Source organism: Condylura cristata, unplaced genomic scaffold (genome assembly GCF_000260355.1).
Source record: "Condylura cristata isolate star-nosed mole 26May11 unplaced genomic scaffold, ConCri1.0 scaffold00031, whole genome shotgun sequence".
Classification (NCBI taxonomy): Eukaryota; Metazoa; Chordata; class Mammalia; order Eulipotyphla; family Talpidae; genus Condylura; species Condylura cristata.
Genome location: NW_004567132.1, coordinates 12814072 through 12834307, shown reverse-complemented (window position 1 = coordinate 12834307; position 20236 = coordinate 12814072). Strand labels below are relative to the sequence as shown.

Genomic DNA, 20236 nt, shown 5'->3' with positions numbered 1-20236 from the left:
CAACCATGTAAGGCAAAGGAAGAGCAGTGATAAACAACTTTTAGCAGCTCTTCCCTAAAATCTTCTAATCTCCAAGCCTATTCTGTTAGTTCCCAGGGGGGTAGAATGAGCTAAACTTGGCTTTCAAAGAAACCAGGAATGTCTCTGCTAAACTCCTTTAAAGTTTCCAGAGAAGGTCAGAAGTGGGGAGGGGGGTGAACAACCACCTCAAGGATCTTAGGAAAGGATCTTTCCCTTTCCATGAATTTGTTGCTCCCTGTACCCATAAGTGATTTCCTAGAAACAGCCTGAGCTAAATTTTCAGAGCCTTAGGGTCTGACCCTGGCTCTCACACCAAACAGCTGTGTGACCTTGAATGTATCTCTTCCTCAATCTGGGCTTCAGTTTCAACAACTGCAAAACAAAGGGTTTGAATTGGATAGTCTCACAATTGAGGGAGGAAAACTGGATTAATTCTTTGTGGATACATCCCAAAATTTATCCTTTTTTCAAGAAACAGGACTTATTTATTTATAATTTCTGGCCATCTCACAAATTCTTTAGCATTCTTTTCCACAACAAACATGGAAGCTGTTTCACGCTCGAGGGCTTTGCTGTGGTGACTGCCACATTGCCAAGTTGTAGTGTCTTTGATTAAAGACATTTTTTAAACATGTACTCATTAAGCAAAATCTCTGGTTTCCTCATAAATCTGCCCTTCCCTTTTCCTTACTGAAATGGTTGATTTTACAAAATCATGTCTTCAACCTTCTGTGTATGAATATGTACATCTCTTTGCATGTTGAAAGCATTTCAAGAACAGAAAAGAAACACATACCCCCAAGTGTCACTTTGCTGGGTTTACCACCTGTCTTTGGAGAAGCCACCAGAGAACCAGGCTACAGCTCACGGTGCATCAGTCACTAATCTGAACATGGAGTGGTATCGCAGGTCTAACTCTCAGTTCACTTTGAATTTGTTCATCAGTTTATCCTTGATTGTGTGCAGGCATAGACAGGTTCTCAGATTTCAAGTCTTGGCATCCAGATGAAGTACTAATGGCTTTACCAGAGCAGAATTGTATATATAAAAAAAAAGATATAAATCAGTTAAACTTCTCTTTAGGATGAAGAGGAATGTTTGTAAGCAACTGGAGTGTGAGTTAGCACTATTCTTACAATTCATATGGTCATGGAAACAGCATCCATCCAGTGCTCACTCAAGAGCTGTTGGCTATAACTAGGGAAAGAACTGGGGTGGAAGCAGGGACCGCAGGGGAAGAAGATACAGAAATGACAGAACATTATGGTCGATTATTAGTGATACACATTTTTTAGATTTTGCTTGGTAACACAATACTTTCATTTACTGTAAAATCACAAGCAAACACAATGCTAGAAAATTTACAGATAGTTAAATAAGTAAAAAGTTGATACATTTTAGGCTGAAATGCAGAAAGAGATTTGTTGTCACATAGAAAAGGCTCCTATTTAATACAGTCAGCTCTTATTTAGCATTCCTAAAGGAAAAGAGGAATTTAATAACAATAAATTTTATCATTTCATTATTTTTAGTCTAAAAGCTAAGTTTCCTCTTGACTTAAGAATGTAATATATGGTTTCCTAAAAGAAAAAAGAATTACTTTTTAAGCCATATTTGGTTTAGGCTCATATTTTAGTTTTCATGCGAATTTAATCAAAATATGGTGATTCAACTATATGGTAAGTCTGCTAGATAAGTGGGAAGAAATATGTAGGTTTTTTAAAGATATATTCCAGGAAATATAGTTTTCTGCTAAAAATAAAGAGTTGACTGTATTTGGGAGGAGTAATGCCATTCAGGAATCAGTCTTCTAAATGTACCGTGATAGAATGAATCAAGAAGGAAAGGACAAGTCTGCTTTCTAGCTGTACACACTTATGAGCATAAAAGATCAAGAAACATATCACACTGCCCAGATTCATGCTGGCTGGGGAAACATGATCAATAATTTCATGAATACAAAGATACTCTGTAAGCTTTCTAAAACCTTAAGTTCATTTTCTGACTGCAGACCAATTCACCAGTTGCTTTTATACACTGCCACCAAATTTGACTGCCTAGTTGTATCAACATGTTATTAAGAACGTAATGATGCATATAGTGCTGGTAAGAGGGGTAAAAGAATCATTCACAGAGTAATTAAAGGGGGAGATGATGAGGTATCTAGATACATAAAGTAGAATAACAGATTTGTCCTTGTCCAGTCATAACATACAGTTAGTACTTCATTCTTTTGATTACTCATGTTTGAATGAGTTTTCCCACAGATTATCTCATTAGTAATTCACAACCACCTCATCAGTAGCTATATCAGATATTATTTTTGGTCCCTGTGAGGGGCTTTACTGGGGTCACACAGGGGATGGATCTTATTGGCTCCACAATTCCAAATGCATAATTCAAAATACCAAACGAGGAAGGTGGGTTAGAAAGTGGGATGAGCCCCAATATGCCTGTGATGTGAATTAATCTCATTGTTGAGTCCTGACCTGCCATTTATATATCTTTTTCTTTCCTGGGGGCCCAGGGCTCTGTAACTGACCTTCATCATTGCTACAAAATCACATGACTTCATTCACCTTGAAGAGTAGGAAGGTGGTAGGTTAGCCTTCCCAAAAGTAGTTCCAAGCATTAATCCCAAGGAATAATTTCTATAATGGGATTCATACACCAGGAATAAAGACATCTTGTTCTCAAATCATATGTGGGGGAGAGAATTTGGACAGAACTTGGCCATGCATAGTGGCATTTCCATGTGCATGCATGTAAGGCTCCTCACAGTGAGATCCAGGACAAGGGAGAAGAGACTTGCAGAGAGAGTGAATCCGGAGCCTATTTTATATTCTTGGCCTAACGTTACAAGTGCTAAAGGTAAAGTCAGCCTAAGAACAATCCTAGAGATGGGCTACACCAATGTCTGACAAGTAGCTGCAGAGTTCCTGAAAAAATGTCACCTTGCAAACATATGTACAACAGTCCTAGATGCCTACTTGGGTTCCTTCGGCAAACTCCCTTATTTCAAACTGTTATGACCCAACATTTTTTGTACTTTAACCCCTATTTCTTTTTGCCAACTTTATGGTAAACACTTACAGGTTTCACCAGTGCCTACTCTTTGCACAAATTAGACATTTCATGATTGTCAGCCACTGATGGTGTCTAATTTTATAAATTCTGAGTCCCTTCAACTTTGGATTCACACAGTTGTCCATTTACTCTGCCCTCTACATACACAAAGAGTTCTTGTTGAGAGTGTGTATCTAGGCAAACCGATTCTGGTCCCCAAGGTTCTGTCTGAGCTTATACTTTAAAACGATCGTTGGGTTATTTCAGTCGGATGCAGTCCACCTCTTCTGTAGCAGGCATCCCTGTGGTTTTGAGATCAAGATCGGCACTTGACTTACTCCCATTGTAAGAAGCCTTCCAGTGGAGCAGCATGATCTTCCTGAAGTACTTGATGGTGTTGTTCTTGACGGTCACGAAGCACAGGGTATTAATCATGCTATTGCTCATGGCAATACATTCAACGATGTAGAAGGCTGTAAGATAGTGCTTCTCCTTCACGAAGACGGTGGGAAAGAAGTCACGCACGATGGTGAAGCCATAGAAAGGCGCCCAGCACAGCACGTAGGCGGTGAGGATGCACATGAGCACCAGGACAGTCTTCCGGCGGCAGCGCAGCCGCTTCCTTATCTGCTCAGTCTGAAAACCAGGGACCGCCTTGAACCAGAGCTCTTGGGAGATCCTGGCATAGCACAGGGTCATGGTGATCACGGGACCCATGAACTCGATGCCAAAGATGAAAAGGAAGTAGGACTTGTAGTATATCTGCTGGTCCACTGGCCAGATTTGGCCACAGAAGATCTTCTCCTGGCTCTTGACAATGATGAGGACAGTTTCTGTTGTGAAATAGGCTGAAGGGATGGCGATGAGGATGGATACTAGCCAAACCAAGACGATCAAGCCAGTGGCTGTTTGATACTTCATCCGGGGTCTAAGTGGGTGGACAATGGCCAGATATCTAGGGCAGGAATACAAATGGAGTTAATTACTATGATAAAAAAGTGCTGTTAAGTGGTAATATTGTTTTTTGCAAGTGTGTTATGAGATGCAAACCAAATTACAGGAGTGGAGGTAGAGTGCAATGGTATGTTACAGATTTCTGAGAAAGGCAGATTTTAATGCAAACCCTAGCTCCACCTTTAATTAGCTATTCAATCTCAAGGTAGCTTTGTTTAATCTTTCAATTTTCTTTTCTGCAAAAAGGTTTTGTTGTGTAAGCATAAAATGTGCAAATGTAAACAAATCCTAGCACAGTTTTTAACATGCTATATACATATGCTAGCAATTTAACTGAATATAGTGATAATATTTCCCATCAGTTTCTAGCCTGGCACTATCCTTAGATCCTCCCTGTTTTCAGGGTGATTCATTATAATTACCCTGCAGCTGAAAGCTAAAAGAGCTTGATAATTCAGAGTTTTTGGGAAAATCTACCTTTCCTGATGGAAGCAGTGGGCAAAGCTTTGTCTTTGTTCTACATTGATAAAACACTACTCAGCGTGCAAAGGTAGGGGAAGGCATGAAATTACTTATCTGATTTCTCCAGTAGGAGAAATGGAGGCTGGTGTGCGATGAGTGACTTTTTGAGGTCATAAACCACAGAGCATTTGATAGAAAACATTTAACACTATCTCACATAGTTTATGTGAAAGTCAATTGAGAATATCCATGGACATATTTTTTAACCACAGAGTATCAGATGGTAAAAGATGTGGCTTTTGTTCTTTAAAAAAAAATAACAACAACAAAAACAAAACACTGCTATTACCACAGTGGTCCAGGAACAAGAGAGAGCACTTTCCTGGGGGACGTGAATCATTTGTATGGTATGAAAACCTCATTCCCAGAGAGAGTGCTCAGCCTTGTGTTGAGAGCTCTAGTTTCCTGGAAGACTTTCAGTGTCTGGCAAGGGGTAGAAGTTGAAGAAGGAAAAAGAAAATGAACTGGAAGGGAAGAACTAATCAAAATTGGAAATAAATACATTCTCATTTGTCCATAACTTACCCCAGGTAATGAAGAGCAAGTGTGACAAATGTCCGAAGGGAAACCAGAGCAATTCTGTTCACTTTGAACCCAATCCCATCAAGGTCAATTTTCTTGGGATTTTGATTTGGAGAGGAGGTTCATTCACAGTTGTTTTGTTTCTGATCATATTACAGTTGTTTCTACCACTACTCCCCCCCCCCCCAACACACACACACTCACACTCCTCCCCCGCCCCCCATACACACAGGCAGCCAACTCCACTGAGTGTCTCCTGGAGAGATTACAGGAATAAGGCTCCTTCTCTCTCAGACCTCCCAGATGCTAGATGAAGTTGGAAGGGATGGGCCCACCCTCTGGACACCCAGCTGGGTGCTGAACATTCCCTACCACCATCAAGTACCCGTCACTCTCGATAATGTCTTATGTGCCGAAGGGTGGAATGGTAATGTCTGCTGCTGTTGGCAGTGTTTTTGTCAACGCACATGCTTCAGGCAGACCACAGGGTCCCTGCTGTAATGAAGCAGCAAACTTAGTCTGGCAGAATGAAAGCAAAGAGTTTAGTGGCTGTGTTCTTACTAAGCTTCCTCCTCTCTATCTGACCACTGTGTTCTGCTGATTCCTATGATATTTTTATATTAATACATGTTTGTTATATGAATTTTCACTATATAATTCTATTCATTCTTTTTCCAGTAGTAACTTCCTAAGTTTTTATTGTATTTCAAACTTGTTTTGTTTTGTTTTGAGTGAACAAAAAGGAGAAAATGCTAATTTTGGAAAATTGAACCTCAGCTTTGCAACAGACTTGCTATGTGAAGCTGAGGCATTTTTCTTAGCCCTGTGGACTCAATTTCCTCATATGTAATCTGGAACTATCAGCAGCCTCCAGCCTCGAAGAGATACTGTGAGGAACCAACAAGACACTCCAATGAGGCAATTAAACAACAGTAGGATACTACTGCACAAGAAATTGTTGGTGTCCAAAAAAGTATTTTCCAGAGCTATTCTGTGTCCATACCAATTTTTTAAACAAATTACTAGCAAAACCTATATCCATAAGTTCTCTACTATTCTGTTTACTGGGATCATTTTATTGATTATATTTACCTTCATTTCAATATTCATCAGGGTAATTAATCTGTGACTACCTGTCAGATAGATATTTCATCCTGGATCTCCCTGAAACTACCCAGCTCTAGCCCAGGAACTGGGCAGAAGGCCTTCCAAATACCTTTACCAGTGGCAAACTGAAGAAAACTGTTTTATTGATTGTTATCAGCCTCAGCTATACTATAGGATCAGAACGCTAGAACACTGGTAATTGGACTACTTGATCATGATTACAAAGCAGCTTACAATTTACAGGGTAATTTCAAATCTACTTTCCCAACTGTGCTGAATGGGTAAGAGAGCACAGAAGACAGTTTTACAGACATGCAAACTAATATTGGGAGGCTAAGTAACCTGTCAAAGGCCACACATCTAGAAATGAGCAGAGCCATGATTCTGATACATACCTGGCTCCAAGCCCAGTGGACTCTTCAGTTCACCATTTATCTCCTCTCCTTGCACACAGAACAAGAAATATCACCCATGCTCCAGGTAGCCTAGCAATCCCACTCTTCTTTTCTCTCCATCATTGTTTATTTCTACCTTTGATGTTCCAAGAAGGATATGAGGCAATTGGCAGCTCCAGCTCTCTTTTTATGAGTTTGCCCTTGGCTTGCCCTGGGTATCTACCACTACAATGGCTCATGTCCAGATCCAATTAGAGAACAATGAATAAAAGCTACTGACAAAGAAATGTCCAGGCAGTAATTGCATGATGATAGTGGGCTGGAGGAAAGCAGAGAACATCTGGCTCTTTCTTTGTCACCAGGACACCCCCTCAGATCTAATCATGGAAATGACAGAGTAACCTCTTGGGTTGTCAAGGGATGTGTTCAGCATGCACAGCTGGCTCTTTGGGCATGCTGATCATTAAGTTCACCAGGGAACACTTGGCTTTTCAAGGCTGTACACTATGGTAATAGTGGAATCCCCATAGAAAGGGGAGATTCTGCTATGGAAAACTGTTTGGAGGTTTCTCAAACTGTTAAAAATGGAGCTCCCATAGGGCCCAGCAATCCCACTCCTAGGTATCTACCCAAAAGACACAAAAACACTGATTCAAAAGACACTTGTACCCCCATGTTTATTGCTGCTTTATTTATAATAGGAAAGACATGGAATCAACCCAAATGCCCAAAAGTAGATGACTGGATTAAAAAGATGTTGTACATATACACAATGGAATATTACTCAGCAACCAAAATAGATAAACTCATGCCTTTTGCAGTAACATGATGGACCTGGAAGGGGTCATGCTTAATGAAATAAGCCAGAAAGAAAAAGAAAAATACCAGATGGTTTCACTCTTAGCAGGAGCATAAAGGACCACAGGGAAAACGTAATAATAATGAACAACTATATACTAGAGACATTTTATGGGGGTGGAGTGAGAATGGGATCAAAAATGGGAGTGGGATGTGCACGGGACTATGGTGATGGCACACAGATGTTTTGGTGATGGGAAGTCCACAGGGATTACAACTGAGCTGGAAAAAGGCACAAAATGATGTAAACATAAACTATTATAATAAGAAAAAAAAGAAAGGGGAGGTTCCAGATTCCCTGCACCACCTAAGGAAAGGTGGACCTGAGCAGTGGCAAGGCAAATCCAGAAAAGACTGGGAAACAGACTTGGGAAAGGAAGGAAGAAGACCCAGAAGGGGCAAGTGGAGCAGAGACATGTGAAGAAGCCATGCTTACTTCTCAGCCTTAGACTTGTACCACAGACTTGGAGAACATGGAAAGAGACACTTGAAAGCACAATGGATGAGAAACCTATGGGGAGGTTGACAATGACAACCTATATCTTGACTTGTGTCTTGAAATTGCTCTTTTCCTTCCATACTTGCCTGGCCCTTCTGCCCCTTTCCTATGGTTCCCACCAGAACCTGAGATATGTGACAAGCTTTTGGACCTCAGTGGCCCCATTTTGGGCCACGTGTTTAGCTAAGCATTTATGCATGAGAGAATGGGTAACTATTTTAACTATGTTTTTTCTCTTCTCTCTTTACTGCACATTAATTGTATTGAAGTTCTTTCCCATTGGAGATCCTATGCACTGAGAGTATGCTTTGACTTTATGAGGCAGGTGGCAGAACTTATTTAGAGAAGACAGTTTGGGGGCACCCCAGGGTACCCTCATTCTGCCTGCTAACACTATTTCCATGCTCTAGCTGGCCTCCTCCAGACAGAAGAGAGTTGCATCAGTAGACAGACTGGCTAGCTCCCCCTATATTCTGAGTATAAGAAGGATGGGTCCTCTAGCACCCCACATGCTCAGGGATACATATCCTAAAGTACAGTGCAGGTGTGTCTACAGCCAAAAGAAAATCCAGACCTGGGGGACAAAGTTGTCTGATCATCTTTTCCAGTCCTACTGCCATCAGATCTGAATCCCTATGCTGAAACTCTGAGATTTTCTGGAATGTGACCCTATTTTTTCTGATCTTCATTCTCCTTATGCTCCTTGCCCTGTCCCACACACCTACCCAGAGGACGTCATATCTCAGGCATTTCCATCTCTCAGATCTGTGAAGAATTTTCTACCCTCTTAGAAATCTTTTCCTTTTCTCTGCTTATCGTCTTTTTTTGAAGATCAGTTAAAACTCCACCTTCTCCATGAAGCCTCTTCAGACTTCCCAGGAACATAATGATCCCTCCACTCTAAACATCATTTAAAATGTGCCCCTTCACAAAATGATGTGAAAATAAGCTATTATACTAAAATAAAATTTAAAGTATGTGTCCCTTATGCTGCAAAAACTGGACTGCCACATGCAAAAAAACAAAAACAAAAACAAAAAGTAGAACACATCACATCATGCACAAAAATCAACTCAAAATAGATAAGGGAATTGAACATGAGCCCTGAGACCATAAAATATATAGAAGAAAATATAGGCAAAACACTACATGACATACATCTCAGTAACATCTTTAAAGACTCATGCCCAAAGCAAAAAAAGTAAAAGAAAAGATAAACAGCTAGGATTACAACAAAATAAAAAGCTTCTGCACAGCAAGAGAGACATTAACCAAAACAAAAAGACACCCTACTGATTGGGAGAAAATTTTTTCATTCCATGCAACTGATAAGGGATTAATTACAAAGATCTGCAAAGAACTCACAGGACTCACAAAGTAAACAGTCAATGGAAAAATGGGCAGAAGACACACACAATCAATGGAAAGTAAACAATCAATGGGAAAATGGGCAGAAGACACACACACACTCACCCTCCCTGTGGCGTAAGGGGTTAAATGTCAGCACTGTGAAGCTATCCACAGCCACTGCAGCATGACAATTCGAAGCAAGGGAGCTGACCCACGTGGCACAGCCCCCTACCTGAACTGCCTTATTCACTGTTCCCCTCAGCAATGTATTTCAGTCAATCCACCTGTTCTGTTTCCCACTCTGTCTCTGGTGAATCCTCTTATCCTCTTACCCCCTGCACCTCTGGCCTGTACCCCAATTCTGTATTTATGTATGTATATATATATAAACAGGCAACTATAAATCAGAGACATTATGTAGGGAGGAGGGAGAGGAATCAAAACAGGGGAGAGAAAAACACAAGGGGGTATGGCAAAGGTGTACAGGTGAGTTGGTGGCGGGAATTTTTGGTGACTACAAGTGAGAATAGAAAGCAAACATTGTATAAACATGAAAAATGATGCAAAATATATATATTAAATAATTATATAAAAATAAATTAAATGCATCCTTTACTTAATCTCTCTTGCAAAAGTGTTAGGTCTTGCTGTACCCCCTCAGCCCTCTCCCTAAGTCTAGATGGTAAACTCCCAAAGAGCAGACCATGTCCTACTTCTTTCATATAACCTTTTGTTGTCAGTGAATTCTGGGCAGCTAGAATTTTAGTAATATGTCACCTTCAGTAAGTGTTTGGTAGTAAATAAATAGAAATATAATGAGCCATGATGACAGTTTTTTCAAAGATTGCAACCCTTTTTCAGAAAACAGGGCATGAAACTGGGAGGATGTGTGGCGCTCAGCAACTAAAGATTGGAAGAGCAGGGAAAGAGTTGGAGCCACCTCCTGTAGATAATGGAGTTATTAGAGGTTTTTTAAAAAAAAAATTTATTTTATGCATACAGAACTAGGGTACAGGCCAGAGGTACAGGGGGAGTGAGAGGATTCACAGGAACAGAGTGGGGAGCAGAACAAGCCAGCTGACAAAGTACAGTGCTGAGGGGAGCAGCGGGCGTGTCAGGCCAGGTCACCTCCTGGGCAGGCGGGGATTGAACTCATGCGGAAGTGGCTTTAACTTCTTAGTGCTATGCTTTAACCCACTGCGCCACCAGGGAGGGCCCTATTAGAGGTCTTTTGAGCAAAAGAGGGAACCAGGTACAAGATAGAACTTTATCTGGCTTTTGTCTGGCTTCTTTCACTTAGGCCATACAGGCCTCCTGTCCTTCTAGAACCCTCTGGATTTGTCTCCACTCAGGGACCTCTGCACTTATTATCTTTGTTTGGAATGCTTTTTTTCTAAACTCTTCACAAGGCTGCATTTTTTTCTTCCTTCATTCAAAGGTCAATTCAAACTTCTCAGAAATCCTTTTCCTGACTATACACCCATCCCCAGCCCAGTCATTCTTAATGTTTGAGTGTGTGTGTTTATTTTTGTTCACAGTATTTCTTGTGCTCTGAAAGTAACTTCTTTTATTTATTTTTTTGTTTGTTTCCTTGACTGTTATCTCCCACAAGTGTAAGCTCCCTAAAGGTAAGGAACTTTTTTCCTCTTACTCCTCACTTCTTGGAATAGTATACACAGGTTGTTTCTCTATATTGTTTGAATGAATACATTAAATTATAGGATGGATTGTGAAGGGCTCACAAGAGGGTAGTGTAAAAAAATACTAAGGTAGGAAGACTAAGAGAAAACAATAGTTCAGCCCTGAGTGGAGGAGGGAAGTGGGTGAGTATTGGTAACGGAGAGAAAGAACTCCTGAACAAACTCCACAAACAGATTTTATAACCCACCTTCCACTCCAGGTCAAAGTGATCCAAGATACCAAGGATTACAAATCCCACAATATCATCACTGCTGAAGGGAGACTTGCTGGAAACTAAGGGTAAAATTAAACAGCCAGGTTTGGTATATAACCAGAGTCTTGGGAGACCTTGGTTTTGTACAGGTTTTCAGCATGCTATTAGGGCCCAGCTCGGAGGAACTGGACACAGTCACCAATTTCTCTTTCTCCCTGAATTATTCCTTATTTCATTTCCCCTTAATGTAAATAAACTCTTTATTAGCCTTTTTGTGTGTGCCTACAGTTGAGCCTTATTTTAAGTATCTTTCAAGCATGTGGGTGAGGACCCACAGTCAGGCCAATCCATTTCACATTGGGGTTGCTCTGTAACATTGGGAGGATGGAAATCAAAAGACTGCTACAGAAGAAGTAGCTGCCCAGAAAAAGGAGACTCTTGTGTTTAAATGCCTGGGAGAACCATGGGACCAGTAATAGCAATGAGATGTCCAGGTAGGTAGAAGTTAGTTTTGTTTTGTTCTATCTTTATTAGAAATTCTGTTTTGTTTGTTTTTTTAAAGATTCATTCATTTTTGCATACAGAACTGGGGTACAGGCCAGAGGCTCAGGGCGGTGAGAGGCTTCACCAGAGACATAGTGGGGAGCAGAACAGGCAAATCTACTGAAATACACTGCTGAGGGGAGCAGCGGGCAGGTTAGGAGAGGTCTGCCACGCCATGTGGTCACCTCCCGGGCAGGTGGGAATCGAACTCATGCAGAAGTGGCTTTAGCTTCTCAGTGCTGTGCTTTAACCGGCTGCGCCACCAGGGAGGGCCAGAAATTCGGTATTTTTTAAATCACATTATAAAAAGAATCATTTCAATGAGAACAGAGAGGTTTAGTCAATGAGAAATGTTCATTAATAAGAACCCTCCCTGGTGGCACAACCAGGATTAGAGTGCTGCACTGCAAGCTAGCTGCAGCTGCTTCAGTGTGAGTTCAATCCCGGGGCCCGGAAGTGATCCACATGGCATGGGCAGACATCTCCTGATCCACCTGCTGCTCCCCTCAGCTGTGTACTTTGTCACTTTGCCTGTTCTGCTCCCCTCTGTTTCTGGTGAATCTTTTCACCACCCCTGCACCTCTGGCCTGTACCCCAGTTCTGTATGTATAAATAAATCTTAAAAAAAAACCACTAAAATTTTAAAAAATTTTCGTTAATTGAACTTTTTTTGTTGTTTCTTTTAACACTTTAGGGGTTAATCTGAGAATTATAATAACCACTGTTTATTTAGGGCTTTCTCCATCTTAAGCATTGTTCTAAACAATTACAGATTTTATTTTATTTAATTCTCAAAGCACCCCACTATATTAGGGTTTCTTATTATTTCCATTTTATATAGAAAGAAACTGAGGCACAGGGAGGTCAAATAACTAGCATACATCCCACAACTAGTATGTGGCACAGAGGAGTTTATTAAACCCAAGAGAATACTGCTAATGCCATGCCTATGAACATTACATTAGTCAAAAATAATGGTATTTTTATAACTGTTAGTGTATTTGTTATAGCAACATAAAACTTAACTGACTAAAGCAAATCAGACCAAACTTGAAAATCACTGATCAAGTCATGAACGCATAAAGTCAGAAAAGAACCAGTAATATCCTAGACCAAAATTGAAAAGTACATGATAAAAACACACAGAAATGAACCAACACTTGAAGCAAAGGTCACAAAGATCGAGAAAGAAACAGCACAATGGAGCTGCTGTTGGTCAGCCAAGGCTTCTGGACAATCCCCAGCAGGCAGGAGGACGCGCTCCTCCTATGTGCAGGTCCAGGCACAAGCCCACTCTAAACAATAGCATTCTCCTGATTCAAAGATGCCCCCAATTAATCTTCCCTACTTGAGCTAAATGACATTAGAGGAACTCACATTACAAAGACAGATATGGGCTCTCCCTGGTGGCACAACAGGTTAAAGCACTGCATTATGACACTCTCAGAAGCCACTGCAGCACAAGCTCAATCCCCCGCCAGGGAGCTGACCCACATGGCGCGGCAGACCTCTTCTGACCCGCCTGCTGCTCCCCTCAGCAATGTATTATATTAATCTGCCTGACCTGCTCCCCACTCTTGTCTCTGGTGCATCCACTCACCTCTGGCCTGTACCCCAGTTCTGTAAGCATATGTAAATAAATCTTTTTTAAAAAATGAAAAAACAAAGACAGATGCTTGTATTTCAGACATGCTGAACTTGGTATGAAAGTAAGATATGACCTTGAAGTTCAGCCAGTTGTGGTACAGATTAAGGTGGGTTGATTGATATAGATATGCTTTACCTCTTACATGTTCAAAATAAGCTAATGCTTTGAATTTACCATATCCAGTTTTTCCCCTTGAAACCAGCCTCTCCTTTCAACAAGTGGGCACCCACAAGTAGAGCAGATCTCCCCCAGGAAACAGTCTCACCCCAGAGCAAGGAGGTACCCATTCACTTTCAGTCTTGAGTGCACCGCCTAAATAGGATGTTTGCTGGGGTGACACTTCAGGAATGATGACCCCACTGCTCTGTCCTGTTCACGTGCTAACAGGATGGCAGCAGTTCTACTTTCAGAAGAAGTTAGAGAGAGTCCCTGGAGCTCTTCCTTGACAGATCTGCATGCAACTGAGGGGTAGATGGTCTGCTTGACACTCACCCTCTTGCTCCTTTGGTAGTTTCTCTTAGACCTAGTCCTGGGTGGACTCAATGCCAGAGGCCCTATGACTCATATAGGGAGAAGTAACCCTTTGCAGGGATGACTCTAAGTACTTTCTCCAGGTAAAAAAGAAGTAGCTAAGTTCATCGCATCCTCCCATGGAGAAAGGAGTCCCAGATTTTGCCCCCAAGGCTTTTACTTCAGGTTTCCAATTAAACGTCTTTCCTTGGAAGTGGCCCTTTTTTCAGTTATCATGTGCTGGTTGCCCTGACTGTGGCTCCATTTGCTATAACGTCTCTCTGGAACACTGTCCTGGGGCAACTGTAAGGGCAGGTTGAACTTTCTGGAGCCCTGAGGCCATGAAACTAGAGCGTCTGTGCTCCTTGCTTTCTGGGCAAAGAGAGACAGCCTGTTCAGGTCCAAGAACACAGAGGCCTGAATTAACCCTCAATGTAACTGTCTCTAGGTTGTAAGAAGGTGCTGATAATGAGTCCAACTTTGGGCAGAGGAACTTGCAAAGACTGTCCCCCAGGGAACAAGGACCACCCTACCCATTAGCGTAAGTGATTATACTGAATGAAAAGACTTAATGTAACATAAGAAAGATTTGTACAACTGTTCTTACTGGTTTATTTCACCATCACTAGTAACAGGTCTTCTGTGCTGTGGCAAAAATACATGAAAAGAATCACAGTGATTAATGTAACAACAAAATAAATAAGTATATATTCCATTCTTTCTTTTTGAAACAAATCCCTCAATCTTACTTTAAAACCAGTGCCAGAGGGATCACGTTTTGGTAAAAGCTGTCTTAGTGAGGTAGAAATCCCCCTCAAGATGTCTAAATTGTTTCAAGAGGTAACAGTCTATAACGTAAACTTGTCTTCCTTCATACCTCCTATCACCCATCTACCTCTATCTAGACATTGAATATGTACAATATATAGGAGCAGGAACATAGTCTGCAGAGTCCCCAGCTGATGGGGGCTCTGCTACCTCCTGCCAAATTACAGCTGGGAAACTAAAATACTTCTCATCATTCAGTCAATGGGCAAATTTAACCCTCCCCCCTTACATCCACATCTATGAGCAATACACATAACAAGCATCAATCCACAACCTTGGTAAAAAGAAAAGGTTCCATTGTGTTCCCTTCTATTGTTGTTCCCAGTGCTTCCTCACTCACCTGTCGATGGCGATGGCCAGCAAGGCATTGGTGGAGACATAGAGAGAGACAGTACGCAGGTAGTTGATGGAGGCACACAGCACATGGCCATGCTCCCAGGAGAGCTGGCGCACCACATAGTAATCCATCTCAAAGGGGCAGCAGACAATGGCCACCAGGAAATCAGAGATGGCCAGGTTGGCAATAAGCAGGTTGGTGAGGTTGCGCAATTTTTTGTATCGAGCCAGCGCAGCGATGAAGATGAAGTTGCCAATGCCACAGACTAGCATGATGCCCACCAGGGCCACACCAATGACAATCTTGGCAGCAAAAAATGTCCTAGAGTTGGTCACATCTTCATCTTCACCCAAAGGCATATCATAGTCACCATAGCTAAGGTTAAGTGGGAAGGAGGCAGCTTGGGCTTCGTGGGCGTGGAACACAGAAAGGAGGTGGCTGGTGTTGGTGGCATTCTCATCCAAAAGCTCCATGGTGATCTCCATCCCATCAGATGGTGTGTGAACAGTGCTGCTAGGAATTCCTCTGGATGACGTCTAAGATTCTGAAGTCTCCCCTCTGCTGACCTCAGCTCTCCCTTAATGCGTCAGAGCATCAACCTTAATGACAGCAGACTCAGGGTACAGTATTCAAGCTTCTCCTAAGCCTTTGAAAAATATACAAAGAGTTCGCTGTATATGTGACTGAACCTGACAGATATAAAACTATCCTGTAAATCTAAGTGGACTCATTAGCCACCTGCCCAAAATGAACAGAAAGTGGTGGAGAGTAAATATATAAATTAAAACTGCAGGTAGTTGATGGAGGCACACAGCACTCACCTGCTCATTCAGGAATGGGTGGATTGCTACAGCGACCACCAGACACTGGCTCGATTTATTTCTGTTCCATCAAAAACTAAGAAGTCTCACTTTTCCTCTGGGGCCAGAATTAGGGGAAGGCGGATGGCGCTGAAGAAAATGGAGGTGATTTGATCGAAACTCTATTCACTATTCCAGCAGCCTGAACTTTGTCTTTGTGTAAAGGTTTCATTCTGTGGCTTAAAAGAAATTATTCTGAATCCCATCAAAAAAAGAGGAAGACTTGGAAACATCCCTGCCTGCTCTTTGTGAGCTGGTCTTCCTTCTACATAAACACTGTTGTAAAACCACAACATCCATCTAGCAGCTGCCATTCCCTCTGCTCACTGGGTTTTCTGCTCCCACATTAAAATTGGCTGTGAACCTAGAAGACAGGCACAGCATTTCCCAAGGTCTGTTCGAGGCAGAGGCCTCAAGTTTGAAGTCACAGCCTGATCACTGCGTGTCTTAGAAGAAAGGGGACTCAGTAGCAAAATGCTTCCTTGGTTAGTTGTATCCAGAGGCAAATAGCTTAAACACTCAGAGTTTCAGCATCCTCTAGGTAGGAGATCAATAATGTCTGTAAAGCAAGATGCTCCCTGGAGAGACAGAGTGTTAAACCCTAGAACTGCAAGAATTACTATTTCCTCAGATCTTCTCAGGGGCTGCAGGGAAGGGGAGGGAGATGGAGACTCCGATTCCTCTGTCACACCACTTAATGGTACTGAGGGGAAGGAAAGAAGGTAATTTGGCCAAGAACCAAGATGAAAGCAGAGACCCCAGCCCCCTACCTATTGCAGTCCCTCCTGTCCCAGAGTACAAAAATATCAAGCCAGATTGCTGGAATGTAAGAATAGAGCTGGGATCTGGAGAGAACTGTAAATGCCAGGAAAACTGGGGAGGGAAAGGAAGTAAAGAAGGAAACTTGAAGTTCCTAGGAAAGGAAGCCCCCTTCCTCAAAGGTGAGACATGTGTCTCAGGGGAGCCAGGTTTAAAGAGTTCCTGCAGCCCAGTGAGACTCAGTCCCATATTTTTCTCTCTCTCTCTCTCCTCTCAGATTTATCCCCCTGACTCTGAGCCATCAGTTTTCTACCTCTCTGGGTGACTCTGTCAGGTTTGAGAGCAGATCTCAGAGCTGAAAGGAAAATGATCAGGTTTGGCACCCAGGCAGGTACAGATGCACTTGGGTGGGATATTGGCACTCCTTGCAGACCCAAGTAGTTCAGAGGCATGCCACTTCTGGAGAGTCCCCCATCCCCAACTCACACACACATACACACACACACACACACACACACACAAGCAAGCAAGCAAGCTACCTGGAAGGCACATAGTCGGGTGTTTTAAACAAAAAGAAATGAAAAGTAATCAGGGGTGGGAGAGAAGGGGTTGCAGCAAATTTAGGACTAGGAAGAAATTATTCAGCCATCATGTCTCCTGTATTCTTATTCTTCAAAGAGGAATCTCAGCCCACCTGGTGTCCTGGGAGCTCTAGCCTTTAGTGTTTGCGCTACTGGCCAGACCCAAGCCACCCCTGCAAACCTCTCTTTGCATCCTCTGCTGATGATCTCTCTCCTACTCCCAACTTTGCCCTCCAAACATAGGAGGTTAAGGCCAGAAGGAGGGCAGCCTGGTCCACTTAATAAATGAACATGCCTACGGTATCCTGAAATCCTTTGCCTTCCCTAAAGCCCCCTCATCCAGAAGCCTGGGAGCCTCACCCCCACCCTGTTCCAGGGCGCCCTCAGTACCTGCGGTGTTTCTGGCCGGATGATCTCAGTGTCTTTATTCAAGCCTGGGTATAGGACGCGCTTCTCCCAGAGGCCGCCAGGGAGAGGACAGGTCCCCTTTTTTCTTCCTCTTTTTCTCTGGGCTCTTTCCCGCCTCGGGCAGCAGTTGCGGTCTTACCGCCGCCGCACACGGGTAGAACCGTGGCTAGGCGGCGAGCCACCCCTGTCCGGGTCGGTCCCGCGCTCGCAATCCCTGTCCGGATGGCCGCAGGGCGCCCAAGGAACCGGCGGCTGGCTCCGGGAGGCGTGTTCTGCGGGTCTGCGAGGCTCCGGGACGCACCACTGCTCCTGCTCGAAGCGAGGGTGCGTCCTGGTAGCCTGGGCAAGCGCGCGGCTGGGGACCCCGGAGTCACTCCCTGGCCGGAGTGTCAGGTTTGCAGAGGCGGCAGCTCGCTCTTTGGAGTGAGTAGGGCCAGGCTGGCGGTGCGCGTACCCCAGACTCAGACTCAGAAACGGTCTCCTCGGGCAGGAACCAGGGTGCTTGCGCTCGGAGCTGGACGCATCGCAGAGCCGGCGCTAGAGGTATCTATTTCAGCAAGGCTGTGCCTGCCGCAGGGCACTGGACTTCTCCGCCGGCTCAACCTGATTAGCCCCGGCACCACCGCCAGAGTGGGCGGACACGGCCGCTTAGCTGGTGAGATTTCAAAGAGCTAGCAGAAGCCTCGCCTCCGACTCTAAAGACCGCCCTCACCGCCCTCGCTGGGACCCACTCAAACCTGATTCCTTCCCTCAAGTCCAACTGGACACCGGATCAGCTTCATTGTCAGCTGTTTGTACCTCTGTAAAAGAGACTCAGAGAACTGCTTTCCAGAAAGCAGTGAAGTGGAAAAGGGAGAACAATATGTGGATGCCCTAGAGAAAAAGAGCTACACTCCCTTCCATTATCTGTTCCAGAAGGGGCTAGGATGGCCAGTGCTAAGTGACAGAGCACTGGTGGCTTTCAAAACTCCATATAGATTCACCAAAAGTTAAATATTAAATTACTCTTTGACCCAGAGATTCCACATCCAATGAAATTTGAAAGCAGGGACTCAGGTCCTTTTACAGCAATGTTTATAGCAGCATCACTCAATAGCCAAGAGGTGGGGGAAACCTAAAATGTTCATTTGGATCTTTTCAATGTAGCATATACATACAGTCGACTATTTTTCATCTTTTAAAGGAATGATGTATAACTGGTATTGGTAGAATGTGGAGAAATTAGAATCTGTGGACTGTTGTGGGGAATGTAAAATGATATAGTCACAGTGGAAAACAGTATGACAATTCCTTTAAAAAATTGAAAAATAGGCCCTCCCTGGTGGCGCAGCGGGTTAAAGCGCAGCATTAAGAAGCTAAAAACCACTTCTGCATTGAGTTCAATCCCCGCCTGCCCCGAAGGTGACCACATGGCATGGCAGACCTCTCCTGACCCGCCCGCTGCTCCCCTCAGCAGTGTACTTCGTCGATCTGCCTGTTCTGCTCCCCACTCTGTCTCTGGTGAAGCCTCTCACCGCGCCTGAGCCTCTGGCCTGTACCCCAGTTCTGTATGTACAAATAAATAAATCTTTAAAAAAAATTGAAAAATAGACTTACCAAATAATCCAGCAATTTCACTTCTGGATATATACCCAAAAGAACTGAAAGCAGTGACTCTAAGAGATATTTCTTAACACCCATGTTCACAGCAGTATTATTCACAATAGCCAAAAAGTGAAAGCAATCCATTTGTTCATTGGCAGATACATGGATAAACAAAATGTGCTACACACATAATATGAACTATTATCCATCTTTAAAAGTATATACAATGAAATTTGAAATATGTCACCAATTTCTGACATATACTATGATATGTATGAACTTTGGAGACAGTAAAATACACTAATGACCAAAAGACAAACATTATATTCTCCCACCTCTATGAGCAGCCAAAGTCATTGAAAGGGGAAGTAGACCCCAGGTTGTCAAGGCTAGAGAGTTAAGGGTAGGGAGCTGTTGGTTAATGGGTACAGAATTTCAGTTTTACAAGATGAAACGTGTCCTTGAGATAGTTGGTACTGAAGGTTGTACAACAATGAAAATGTACTTAATTCAGAGAAACATTCAAACTGATTAAGATTGTAAATATTATGTGTATTTTGGGCCCTCCCTGGTGGTGCAGCAGGTTAAAGCACAGCACTAAGAAGCTAAAGCCACTTCGGCATGAGTTCTATTCCCACCCAGGAGGTGACCCACATGGCATGCCAGACCTTTCCTGACCCGCCTGCTGCTCCCCTCAGCAGTACACTTTGATGATCTGCCTGTTCTGCTCCTCACTTTGTCTCTGGTGAAGCCTCTCACCGCCCCTGTACCTCTGGCCTGTATCCCAGTTCTGTATACACAAATAAATAAATCTTTTTTTTTAAAGATTTATAAATCTTTTTTTTTTAAAGATTTATTTATTTGTGTATACAGAACTGGGATACAAGCCAGAGGCTCAGGGGTGGTAAAAGGCTTCACCAGAGACAGAGCAGGGAACAGAATAAGCAGATCAATGAAGTACACTGTTGAGGGGAGCAGCGGGCAGGTCAG

General features: G+C 43.0%; 1 protein-coding gene across 1 annotated transcript; it reads right to left on the bottom strand.

Annotated features, from left to right (window-relative positions):
• Nucleotides 1-258: 258 nt before the first annotated feature.
• Nucleotides 259-18273, bottom strand: PROKR1 (prokineticin receptor 1). The gene is made up of 3 exons (XM_004691471.2): nt 17645-18273; nt 15058-15700; nt 259-4042 (listed from the first exon to the last, which is right to left on the bottom strand). Exons 2-3 carry the CDS (start codon nt 15537-15539, stop codon nt 3346-3348), a joined length of 1179 nt encoding a protein of 392 aa, XP_004691528.1. The 5' UTR covers nt 15540-15700; nt 17645-18273; the 3' UTR covers nt 259-3345.
• Nucleotides 18274-20236: the final 1963 nt, after the last annotated feature.